This window comes from Gadus morhua, chromosome 4 (genome assembly GCF_902167405.1).
Source record: "Gadus morhua chromosome 4, gadMor3.0, whole genome shotgun sequence".
NCBI lineage: Eukaryota > Metazoa > Chordata > Actinopteri > Gadiformes > Gadidae > Gadus > Gadus morhua.
The window spans coordinates 4833046-4846398 of NC_044051.1; the positions used below are offsets into that span (position 1 = coordinate 4833046).

The 13353-nt window shown below is 52.9% G+C and overlaps 1 protein-coding gene across 3 annotated transcripts in view; it reads right to left on the minus strand.

The window, feature by feature from the left end:
• syn3 (synapsin III) overlaps positions 1–13353 on the minus strand; it is a 104323-nt gene that overhangs the window by 51257 nt on the left and 39713 nt on the right. For all 3 annotated transcript variants that reach the window (XM_030355041.1, XM_030355040.1, XM_030355039.1), the window contains 3 exons: positions 12466–12557; positions 1202–1358; positions 94–183 (listed from right to left, as the gene is read on the minus strand). In XM_030355041.1, the coding sequence (XP_030210901.1) occupies positions 94–183; positions 1202–1358; positions 12466–12557 (339 nt within the window). The remainder of the gene's footprint in view (positions 1–93; positions 184–1201; positions 1359–12465; positions 12558–13353) is intronic.

Below are 13353 nucleotides of genomic sequence, written 5' to 3' on the forward strand. Positions count from 1 at the left end.
TTCCAGACTGTTTATTTTGTTGGTTGTGATGATTTCTGTGTCCATCTTTTTCGGGTGGTTTTAAAACAAAGCGGTTCTCGCTTGGAGACTCACCATCTGTGCGTAGCTGGGATAGAAGGTCTGCTCGTTCAGAGGGAACTTCTCCGGGCCGAGGGAGTGGTAGAGTTTGATCATGTGGGAAAACTGCGGGGAAAGAGAGAGAGAGAGAGGGCCAGAGTTCCTCATTAGTCTTGAGTAAGGAGGTTGGACTGGATGGTGTGGATATCTGAATTATGGTTCACTCCACAACCTCACAGTCATGAGTTCACACGTACGTTTGGAACATCGTTGTGCATGAATATAAATCACACCCACACGGATAGGGACATACACACACAGAAACAGACACACAAATGCACACACCCATTCAAACATTTTTCTCTCAATTAGAAACACACACACATACCGGTATATCTCAAACACGTTCTTTCTCTCCGCCACACACAAACATTCTTTCTCTGTCACACACACACACACACACACACACACACACACACACACACACACACACACACACACACACACACACACACACACACACACACACACACACACACACACACACGTGACAAACGCACACACATTCTTTCTCTGTCGCAATCTCACACACAAACATAAACACAGACCGACACACACACACACACACACAAACACACACACACACACAGGCACACACACACAAACACCGAACAAACACACACACAAAGGCACACACACACAGAAAAACACACACACAAACACCGAACAACCCAGGCACTAACACACACACCAAGATGAATGACTGAAGTCCGAGGGAGCCAGGAGACTGATTCCCTCAGCTATGGTTAGTTTGGGGGGGCGCGAGGGGGACAGGGCTGGTGCTTTGTCTGGGTCTCTGAGACGACAGCCTGTTTTGTCTCACTCGCTCAGAAGCCGATGGGAAGAAGTGATAGAGACCACAGCACCGTCTTGGCACCCCGGTGCCGATCAACAACACACTGACTGAGCAGCCCTGACACACACGCACGCACGCACGCACATGCGCACGCACACACACACACACACACACACAGGTTGGTTTGGCGATGAATCAGTGTCTTAGATGGGCCCTGAAGGGGGGAACGCCTGGGGACAGGAAGTCAGTGACAGGAAGTCGGCGGCAGGAAGTGACCGGGACACTCACCACCCAGGGTTTGCTGCAGAAGTTGTAGATGGACAGCAGGGAGTTGACGCTGGCCACGCCCCCGAACTGCAGGCCAATCACGAGGCTCCGGTAGTCCTCCCCCGGGGTCATGCTGTAGGCGTGCTGGCGAATCAGGACAAAATCTGGCCTGAAGGACCTGCGGAGACACGGAGGCGGACCCCCGCGGACCACCGTGAGATCAGAGGACACCAAAGGAGCAGGGACACCAACACGTTGATGTTGGCGCGCTTTTGTTTTGATACGCTGCACACACTGACACACACACAAACATACACACACACACACACACACACACACACACACACACACACACATCTGCATTCCTGAGATAAGGACACACCGCCGGGGAGACAGACAGGAGACATCTGCAGTCGGACCCCTGACGTCGGACGGTGAGATGAAGGATTTTGGAGAGGCTGGCTGACCCCCAAGGAGACTGTGGGAGTGTGTGCGGAGGACGGCTGGGTTCGGCAGCCATCCACACAAGACAGATGTGTGCAGGGGGGAGGGTGATTGAGAGACAGATGTGAGGAGGAGTGAGTACCAGGCTGGTACCCGGAAGGTTGCTAGTTCGATCCCCGGCTCCTCATAGCTAGAGTGTCGAGGTGTCAAGACACCTCACCCTAACTACTCCTGACGAACTGGCTGCATGGTTGACATTTCTGTCGTTGGTGACTGTGTGCATGCATGGGTGAATGTTAGGCAGTATTGTAATGTACTTACCAGTGGCCACTGGTAAGAAAAGCGCTGTATAAATGCAGTCCAGTTACCATTTCCATGGCAAGGGTGCTCCTGGTGCCATGTGTGGTGTGTGGTGATGGTTGGTTTAACCTGTTGCACGCTGATTACAATCACTCAATGTGCAACAGGTGGGCAGTCTCACCCAGCACCCAGCGTCCAATCAGACTCGGGCCGGGTCCTCAGCCATCATCCGCACGCACGCACGCACACGCACACGCACACCCACACACTCCACTTGACACGTTGACTCTCTTCTCTGCTTTATGCATGTGTCCTTGGATGCAGACACAGTCTCAGCCACGTCAGCATGGCCGTGTCGGAGCACCGGGTGTTACCGAGACGCTACGCCCAGTTTTACAAGCTGCGGTTCAACGGAACACAACAGAGAGCGTGTCATTAGGTAAGAAAAACACGACCGATCCAAGAGAAATAAAAAGGCCTCACGGTGATACGTAAATCACTGCCCTGCAGTCGTGTGGATTCGCTGACGGACGTTTCCTTGTGTACACATGCGTCCATGATGACAACTGTTCGCCGCACAACTTGCCGCTCGCTGGTCGTCGAGGCGGTCCGGGGGGGAGGGGGGGAGGAAGAGGAAGAGGAGGAGGAAAGGGAGGAGGTAGAGGAGCAAGAGGGGGAAGAGGTGAAGGAAGAGGAAGAGGAGGGAGGGGGGGAAAGGGAAGAAGAGGAGGAGAAGGAGGAGGAAGAGGAGGAAGAGGAGGAAAGGGAAGAGGAGGAGGAGGACGCTGACAAGGAAGAGGAAGATGGGGGGGGTGGGTCGCCGGTCAGAAGAGACGTCATCTATTTGGCCCCGATTACGCAGCCCCCTCTTTATGATCCGTCCTGGACCCCGCTCGGAGCTCAGAGGGGCCGGGTCAACATCTGGCCCCTAGGAGCGCAAATTGGATCAATTTGGATCAATTTGGATCAATTTGGATCAATTTGGATCAATTTGGATCAATTTGGATCAATTTGGATCAATTTGGATCCGCCGAAAGACTGATTGTCGGTCGTTTCCTGAACTACGTTCCTGAAACCTCAACTGATGAAGGTGCATTGAGTGAGAGTAACGTTGTTAACGGTGTTGCGAGGTCGCGATGTCTCAAACAGCCCAGAGCCACTGGTCCTTAGAGGTGACTGCTTTCATACGGGTGTTCTGAACTGGTGGGTTGACGACATGACGCAGACACACAATTTGCCTTTCTCGTGTAGACGGCACGCACACACACACACACACACACACACACACACACCTATGCACAAACCTTCACACACACACACACACACACACACACACACACACACACACACACAAGCAGACACACACACACAAAAGTGTATCACTCTGACAAACACACACACACACACAGAGACACACACAATAACAAAGTATTTCACTCTTTCACACACAAACACAATAACATTGAAAGCCTTTCACTGAAAATTGTATCACTCTGACACACACACACACACACACACACACAGACAGACAGACACACACACACACAGGGCGCTGGCCCTGGCCCTAGCTGGTGGGTGCTTATGTAAGAGCAGCGCTCTCTGGGTGTGTGAGCAGGCAGCAGGCGAGGGAGGCGACAGAGAGACTACAGCTGTTGCTGGGGCAGCTGCCTTCAGCCACAATGGCAGGGCACCAAGTGGGCCCTGCTATTTATATGGAGGAGGAGGAGGAGGAGGAGGAGGAGGAGGAGGAGGAGGAGGAGGAGGAGGAGGAGGAGGAGGAGGGAGACAAGGAGGAGGAGGAGGAGGAGGAAGAGGAGGGGGAGGAGGGAGACGAGGAGGAGGAGGAGGAAGAGGAGGAGGAGGAGGAGGAGGAGGGAGACGAGGAGGAGGAGGAGGAGGAGGAAGACGAGGAGGAGGAGGAGGAGGGAGACGAGGAGGAGGAGGAGGGGAGGAGGAGGGAGACGAGGAGGAGGAGGAGGAGGAGGAGGGGGAGGAGGGAGAGGAGGGGGAGGAGGGAGACGAGGAGGAGGAGGAAGAGGAGGAGGAGGAGGAAGAGGAGGGGGAGGAGGAGGAGGAGGAGGAGGAGGAGGAGGGGGAGGGGGAGGGGGAGGAGGAAAGGGAAGAGGAGGAGGAGGATGAGGAAGAGGAGGGGGAGGAGGAGGGGGAGGAGGAGGAGGAGGGAGACGAGGAGGAGGAGGAAGAGGAGGAGGAGGAGGAGGGGGAGGAGGAGGAGGAGGAGGAGAAGGAGGAGAGGGAAGGGGAGGAGGAGGAGAGGGAAGAGGAGGAGGAAGAGGAGGCCGTTTATCGTGAGGTTTCGACCTTGTCACGATGCACCAAAACCTTTAGAACTACGGATCAAAGCAGAGCCAGAGGATCAGTTTCATTCCCACTCTGCTACTGTTGTGTAAACGTTTTACGGCCGGTCGCCAGACACCAGCGCACCTCGCTCCCCCCGGCCCGGGTCACATGACCTGTAACCGCTCTACTCAAGTTTAACGACGGAGGGGCAGCGAGGAATCCGCGGAGCAGGACACCTGAGCCTCTGACTGTGAAACAAACCGACACAACGCCACTGTGTCTCCGTCACGTTCACATCTGCGCCTAACGACCGTAAACAATCGCTTTACGTGACGAGAGGACGGGCGCTTTGCAGCAGGGTTGCCAGATTGGGCAAGAGTTCCCTGCCCAATCTGGCAACCCCGGTTGCAGCGCGCTCCGCCGCTACGGGAGCACCTCCTAAAGCGTCCCACGCATAAAACCGTTTTTTTAAACGCTGGGCGGCGGCGGTGTTGCCAGATTGGGCCAGATTTCCCGCCACATCTGGCCCCCAAACCGGCAGCACTGCTCAGCAGCAGAGGACGACAAAGTGAGGCGAGGACGCCGAGGACGCTAGCTCAACCGACCGCGGCTAACCGCGGCACTGACCTACACACAAGCAGCCCGTTAGCCACGGTCATGCTGCCCATAAGCGTTACGCTCAGCCATGCGTGGAGCCCGGGACGCGGCTCTGATGGTCCGGAACACCGTGGATGGGGGGACACGTCCAGAGCCCCTCATCGGAGCGGTCGTAGCTCCACGTCTGACATCCCGGAATGAGATGGTGGTTAATGTGTTCATGATGCACCGTTTCACCGGTCATTAGCCACGGCCATGAGGGGAGGGACTCCGCTCTGAGGGACTGGAGAGGACAACGGGTCACCGTTGGAGGGGGGAGGGAGGTTGACAAATGTGTGAATGGATGAGACAGATGTGTGGAGGGGTGAGGGTGAGTGAGAGACAGATTTGTGAATGGGTGAGGGTTACCGAGAGATGTGCGAATGGTAGAGGGAGGGTAAGAGACAGATGAGTGGACGGGTGACGGTGATCGACAGATGTGTAGATGGGTGAGGGTGAGGGAGAAACAGATGTGTAGATGGGTGAGGGTGAGGGAGAAACAGATGTGTAGATGGGTGAGGGTGAGGGAGAAACAGATGTGTAGATGGTTGAGGGTGAGGGAGAAACAGATGTGTAGATGGGTGAGGGTGAGGGAGAAACAGATGTGTAGATGGGTGAGGGTGAGGGAGAAACAGATGTGTAGATGGGTGAGGGTGAGGGAGAAACAGATGTGTAGATGGGTGAGGGTGAGGGAGAAACAGATGTGTAGATGGGTGAGGGTGAGGGAGAAACAGATGTGTAGATGGGTGAGGGTGAGGGAGAAACAGATGTGTAGATGGGTGAGGTTGAGGGAGAAACAGATGTGTGAATGGGTGTGGGGGAGGTTGACAGAGTTCTGGTTGTGCTCAGGGACACCGCGACACTCACACCCTTTCCTTTACCACCCAACCCGCTCCACCTCCAGAGCCACATGCCGCCCTCCTCACGACGACCTCGTCGCCGGGCACTGAACTCCGACTGGAAGCCAGCAGCCTGCAGCCCGTAGCGCTGCTATCCTCCCTCCCCATCTGTCTGCCTCCCGGTCGATAAGGACAATGAGGGCCGTCCTCCGCCTGGGAATGCCACAGATATGAGCTAGTGCATACCGCCAGGCCGCCAGCGGGGCAAACACAATGCCGCATTGTGCCTGGGTTGGCTCACCAGACAGGGGGGAGAGAGAGAGAGGGAGAGAGGACGACTGGCCCGCGTCTCGGAACCATTTTCTCTCTCCCTCGTTCTTTCCCTTTCCCCTTTTCTTCCCTCCGCTATACGTCTTCGCCCCCCCCCCCCCCCCCCCCCCCCCCCCCCCCCCCCCCCCTTCCAGCTGTTTCCTAAGCGTGTGCTAAACGCCCGGGAATTTCGTGGAAAGCAGAAGGAACAAAAAAAAAACATCCCGGAACCGAAGCGCGATAAACAAAAGAAATTCAGATGAATGGTAATTGCTTTTTGAATAATTCAGCCTCAGGGATGAGTGCTTAGGCCCAATCCCATTTCTACCCCTTACCCCTCGCCCTTACCCCTCCCCCTTTTTTGAACAGGGTAAGGGGAAGGGGTAAGGGATAGAAATGGGTTTGGGCCTTAGCACACTGGAGTGCAGCAAACACTCCAGTTTGGGGATCCCTGGGGATCGACAGTCTCGTCTCATCTGGACAGGACAGGGACGGACGGACAGGACAGGGACAGACGCTGGACGATGGACCCTGCAGCGCTCAATCAAGCGGCCTCCGAACGGGGGCTCCCGGAGTCCCAGGGCACCGGCCGCAGGCCTCACACCCAGGGCGGGGCCCTCCTCTGGGCTGCCAAGAGGACCACGGCCCCTGGCCTGCCTCCAGGCTCGGTCCCATCCACGCACACACGCGCACTCTCCCAGCCATACACACGTGCATTCACTCCCACACACACACACACACACGCACGCACGCACGCACGCACGCACGCACGCACGCACGCACGCAGGCACACAGGCAGGCAGGCAGGCAGGCAGGCACACACACACACACACACACACACACACACACACACACACACACACACACACACACACACACACACACACACACACACACACACACACACACACACACACACACACACTGAGAAGCAGGCATACTGAGGAACAGAACAGACCGAAATAACTGCAGCGTTTAGCCCGGCCGGGCTCATAGGAGAGCAGGAATGTAACGTAATTCAAAGTAAACACGGAAATTACAGCACGCACACACACGCACACACACACCCACACACACACACACACACAAACACACACACACACACACACACACACACACACACACACACACACACACACACACACACACAAACACGCACGCGCGAGCGCACAGTACAGGGTGTACTGGACACACCACAACCTAACAAGGAATTAGGGAACGTTTAGCAGCGAGGACACCGTTTCCTTGGAGACAAGTCTTAAAGCAACAGGTACTCAGAGGGAGTCTTCGTGTACTGAACCCAGTGTCGTCATGTTCTGGTCACGCTGGGATAGTCTCCATAGACCAGCGCCCTTGGACCAGATCCGACCGGACCTGTCTGTCTGACCGATACGTCTGTCTGACCTACCTGTCTGTCTGTCGGACCGACCCAGCTGTCTGAACTAGCTGTCTGTCAGACTAACCTGTCTGTCTGTCTGACCAACCTGTCCGTCTATCTAACTGACCAGTCTGTCTGACCTACCTGTCTGTCTGCATGCTTGCGTGCATGTGTGTGCGTTCGTGTGTGTGCGTGCGTGTGTGTGTGTGGACTGGGTGTAACATCATATACATATATATATATGTATATATATATATATATATATATATATATATAGATATATATATATAGATATCTACCAGCAGCTCACCAGACGAAGTACCAAACTAACAAAACAAGTTCAGAATCTGACAACGATCTGCTACTGTGATCTCCCTCCAGTCTTCATGGCTGGTCGCAGGTCTGAGGATGGAGGGATACATGAGCAGAGCTGCAGTCAACCAGGACTCTTGCACATGTTCTCATGTGCTGATAGTGCCCAAAACTCGAACAATACTCCTCAGACAATAATCTTGGATCAACTGTCAAGACACTCGATGAGTAGGCGACCTAGAGTCATTCACCCTTGTCTTCAAGTACACTGACTGACACTTTCAGGGAGATAACAAGCTAAGTTTATATATTTAGTGATAACAACCCCCCACAAAGTCGACCTAGAAACGAGAGTCAGGACTCAGATAGTCTAGCGATTCGCCGACAGGTTGTGGGGTCAAACCCCAACGTCTGAGCTGAGCTGCCCCTGATTAGGGAGGCCAAGGGAGGACCGGCCTCAATCTTCACCTTAGCGACGCGTAGCAACAGAAACAAACCCTTTGAGGGCACGTTGCTTTGCGTCTGCGAAAAGACAGCAAATAGTCAAATGACGAAACAGAAACATTTACTGTTGCGATCCAGCTCTTAGACAGAGCCGGAGATTACATTGAGTGCCACTTAAAATCTCACAGCCCTACTTACAATCTCAGAGCCTTGCTTACAATCTCACAGCCCTACTTACAATCTCAGAGCCTTGCTTACAATCTCACAGCCCTATTTACAACCTCAAAGCCCTCCTTACAATCTCCACTTACAATCAGCGGCATAAGAACAAAGCTCGTGCTGATCTGGTTGTATCAGAGCTACTGACTTTCACATGAAGTTCATGAGAAGGGAACTCTGGTGATCTCTCCTCAATCAGAGGGCTCTTATGAACCAGGAGAGGAGGAGGGGTCTGGGGTGGAGGTGGGCCTGGGATGGGGGGCAGCAGAGTTGGATTGACTCGATGTTTAATCGTGCTTGGCTGATGTAACGAGCCCCCCCCCCCTTTTGAGGCCTGTTTTACATTAGACAGATGGTTGCCGGTGCCCGGGTCTGAGATAGCATGAGAGAGAGAGAGAACGAGGAGAGCCAGGAGAGCAATAGAGAACGAGAAGAGCAAGAGAGAGAGAGAGAGAGAGAGAGAGAGAGAGAGAGAGAGAGAGAGAGAGAGAGAGAGAGAGAGAGAGAGAGAGAGAGAGAGAGAGAGAGAGAGAGAGAGAGAACGAGGAGAGCCAGGAGAGCAATAGAGAATGAGAAGAGAGGGAGAGAGAGAGAGAGAGAGGGAGAGGGAGGGAGAGGGAGAGGCCGGCGGCGTGGCTCGTGTCCACGTGTTTCTCGGCTGACCTCCCCGTGCGCTGCTGGCGAGCTCGTCATGCCTCTATAACCAACCCGGTCTCACGAAAAGTCGTGACACTGTCACGTTATTTAATCTATTGAAACGTGATCAGGATCACGTATTTTCAAAATTTTCGTGTTTTAAAGCACAAATTTCCGGCCATGGTGCAAACAATATTATTCAAGAGTTATAATCAAGCCCAACACATCAATATTAGTGACAACCCATTAAATACGATATGATTTCTAGATGTCATGGCAACGTCCGCTCGCGACACTGGACTTGCGAGGCGTCGACGCGGACTTTCATTCACATAACCAAAAACAAGACAGTAGATGGCTAGATAAAATAAACATCAAGACATACAGCGCACCTGCATTTAATATATCCGTGAATTGTCACAATTTCTCAGAATCAAAGGTGAAAGTAGAAACGGGTGGCCTAAAGCTGTCATATTGTTCACAGACAAGTTTAAGTAGAAATGGGTGGTCATATTGTTAGTTGAAATACATGGGTTTGAAATTTGTGCTGTAAAACACGAAAATTTTGAAAATACGTGATCCTGATCACGTTTCAATAGATTAAATAACGTGACAGTGTCACGACTTTTCGTGAGACCGGGTTGCTATAACGGGGGTCCTGCCGTGCGTTCGATCCCCCGGGGGCCGATGCCCGGCCGCGACACGAGAGCACGACCTCTGGTCGGGCGGGAAACAGCCTCAGGTTAACGTAGTTAACAGACGGGGGCCAGCCACTGCTAGCGTCGTTTAGCGCCATGCTCCGATAGCCCAGGGCCATGCTAGGTTGACTCGGCAACCACGGTAACCTAGCAACCTGCTATGGCAACCTAGCACCCACCTTACGAGGTCCATCACACCGCCGAGGGGTATAATGTCCGGCCTAGGCGATTAAATATAACAATACCTTTTTTTGGGGAAATCTTTGATAAATGTTTTCGACAACAGATCTTGAAATTCTTGCTCAAGCGCAGGTGGCCAGTCGCTTCTAGAACTGTCCATGACTGGCGAGGCACGTCGACGAGGGTATCGAACAAGATCATACGAAAATAAAAAAACATTTGATCAAACAACGTCCTCCTATAGGCTCAGTTAGAAGGCCTTTGATTCTGCTTTGTGTGGCGCTGGCTTTACGTCTGCGTAGGTGTACAACCCAAATAAACAGAGAGACAAACACAGAGCACACCTCTCGCCAGAACCACAAATAACCGCTTTGCGTCGGAGTGAAAGCACAAGATGACGAAAACTCCTAATCCCATGGATCCAACAACAACAACACGCCCAGGAGCCAATCCCTCACAGCCGGCCTGTGTTTTATGGCGGCAGCGCTACGCTGGAGTAATCAGACCATCTGCGTCCAATTTGGTCTCTCTCTCTCTCTCTCTCTCTCTCTCTCTCTCTCTCTCTCTCTCTCTCTCTCTCTCTCTCTCTCTCTCTCTCTCTCTCTCTCTCTCTCTCTCTCTCTCTCTCTCTCTCTCTCTCTCTCTCTCTCTCTCTCTCTCTCTCTCTCTGTCTCTCTCTCTCTGAGCGGCAAACATCGCCCCGAAGAAACACACGGCCCACACAATAATCTCAGTGTTCAAAACAGGTTGCAGTGTAATCTGTGCCTCGTTACCGGCCTGCAACCCCCCCCCCCTCTGTGCATTGCTGACGACGTTAAAACTGGAGGCCATTTTCCACACAAATACAGCATAGCATTTCTATAGCAGATGCTGTTATAGCGAACCACACGCAAAGGTGTATGTATCTGCGTGACATTGTTGTGATGTGTGATGTGTGGATGGGTGAGGGTGATTAAGAGACAGAGGTATGGAGGGGTGAGGCTGGTAGAGATACAGATGTGTGAATGGGTGAGGGTGATTTAGAGACAGATGTGTGTAGGGGTGAGGGTGATTGACAGATGCGTGCGTGCAAAGGTGAATGTATCTCTATATATCTAGCGGAGGACGCAGGGAATCGAACCCTGAACCTTTCAGCTGTGAGTCGAGAACCCTGGCCACGAGGCGACTGTGGAGATGCTTGAAGACACCTTAACCGCTGTCTGATATTCATGTTCACAGACGGGGAGGTACAACAGACCGCCCAGAGCAGAAACTGATTTAACAGAGCTCGCTATTGACTCGGGTGAATTTAATCGACCAATCACAGAGTGGAGCACGAAGGTTAACATTTTCATTACGGAAAGTCAGTAAGTGGTTATCCCAGCGCAGCTTACCTTTAACTCCCAACGACGAGAGAGTCTCTCATTGTGTGTGTCTCTCTGTGTGTGTGTGTCTCTCTCAGTGTGTGTGTCTCTGTGTACGTGTGTCTCTCAGTGTGTGTGTGTGTGTGTTTGTTTCTCTGTGTGTGTGTGTGTGTGTGTGTGTGTGTGTGTGTGTGTCTCTCTGTGTGTGTGTGTGTGTGTGTGTGTGTGTATGTGGGTCTCTGTGTGTGTGTGTGTGTCTCTCAGTGTGTGTCTCTCAGTGTGTTTTACTCAGTGTGTGTCTCTCTCAGTGTGTGTCTCTCAGTGTGTGTCTCTCTCAGTGTGTGTCTCTCAGTGTGTGTCTCTCTCAGTGTGTGTCTCTCTTAGTGTGTGTCTCTCAGTGTGCGTGTGTGTGTGTGTGTCTGTCTGTGTGCGTCTGTGTATGTGTTTCTCTTTGTGTGTGTGTATCTCTCAGTGTGTGTGTTTGTGTGTGTCTCTCAGTGTGTATGTGTGTCTCTCTGTGTGCAACTGTGTGTGCTTCTGTGTGTGTGTGTGTGTGTCTCAGTGTGTGTGTGTGTGTGTGTCTCAGTGTGTGTGTGTGTCTCTCTCAGTGTGTGTGTGTCACTCTCTCAATGTGTGTGTTTGTGTGTGTGTCTCTCAGTGTGTGTGTGTGTGTGTGTGTGTGTCTGTGTGTGTGTGTGTGTGTGTGTGTGTCTCTCTCTCTTAGTGTGTGTCTGTCATAGTGTGTGTGTGTGTATCTGTGTGTGTATTTGTGTGTGTGTGTCTCTCTCTCTCTTAGTGTGTGTCTCTCATAGTGTGTGTGTGTGTATCTGTGTGTGTATTTGTGTGTGTGTGTGTGTGTGTGTGTCTCTCTCTCTCTCTGTGCGTCTCCCTCTCCTACCAGCGTGTCTCCTACCTGACCCCCCAGTAGGATGCGGTCGGACCCCCAGCGCGTGTCTCCTACCTGACCCCCCAGTAGGGTGATGGTGGACCCCCAGCGTGTGTCTCCTACCTGACCCCCCAGTAGGATGCGGTCGGACCCCCAGCGCATGTCTCCTACCTGACCCCCCAGTAGGATGAGGTCGGACCCCCAGCGTGTGTCTCCTACCTGACCCCCCAGTAGGATGAGGTCGGACCCCCAGCGTGTGTCTCCTACCTGACTCCCCAGTAGGATGAGGTCGGACCCCCAGCGTGTGTCTCCTACCTGACCCCCCAGTAGGATGAGGTCGGACCCCCAGCGTGTGTCTCCTACCTGACCACCTTGGTGGCTCCCCTGGAGGCCTGCATGTCCACCATGCAGCCGCTGGTCACGTAGGAGGCCAGGTTGATCTCCGAGAACTCAGCCTGGAGCGGAGAAACAGACGGAAAAAACACAACGAGAAGACAGGGTTACACTCATCATCCTGTGTGTGTGTGTGTGTGTGTGTGTGTGTGTGTGTGTGTGTGTGTGTGTGTGTGTGTGTGTGTGTGTGTGTGTGTGTGTAAAAACAACGTTAAGACAGGGTTACGTCCATCAGCCGGAGCGCATTCATTGGTGTGTGCATACACGTCGACGTTAACATTGACACCCTCACACACATATCAATATGGAAACACACACACTTGCATGGGCACACAATAGTGCACAGACGCACACACAAACTCCTTCAAACTGCTGGAGTCACAGTGTGTGGTTGTGTGTGTGTGTGTGTGTGTTTTTTCATAAATCTCGGAAGTCGAAACAGTATATTACGTCACCCGTATTACAATAAGCAGACTTAAAGCAGAGAAGAGCCAAAACAGACACAAAGAGAGACAGAGAGAGAGAAACAGAGAGACAGAGAGAGGGAGAGTTAGAGAGAGCACATTTGGATGAGGAGGGAGGGAGGGGGGAGAGAGATGGAAAGAGAGGGTGGGAGAATTAGACACAGCCATGACAGTGACAGACAGAGCGATAAAGAGAGACACAGAGAGAGACAGAGCGAGAGGGGGAGACAGAGCGAGAAAGAGACAGCGAAAGAGAGGCAGAGAGAGATAGAGAGCAAGAGCGAGAGAGACAGAGACAGCGAGAGAGAGAGAGAGAGAGAGAGGGAGAGAGAGAGAGAGAGAGAGAGAGACCGAGCCAGAGAATGAGACAACTAGAGCAAGAGAGAGAGAGAGA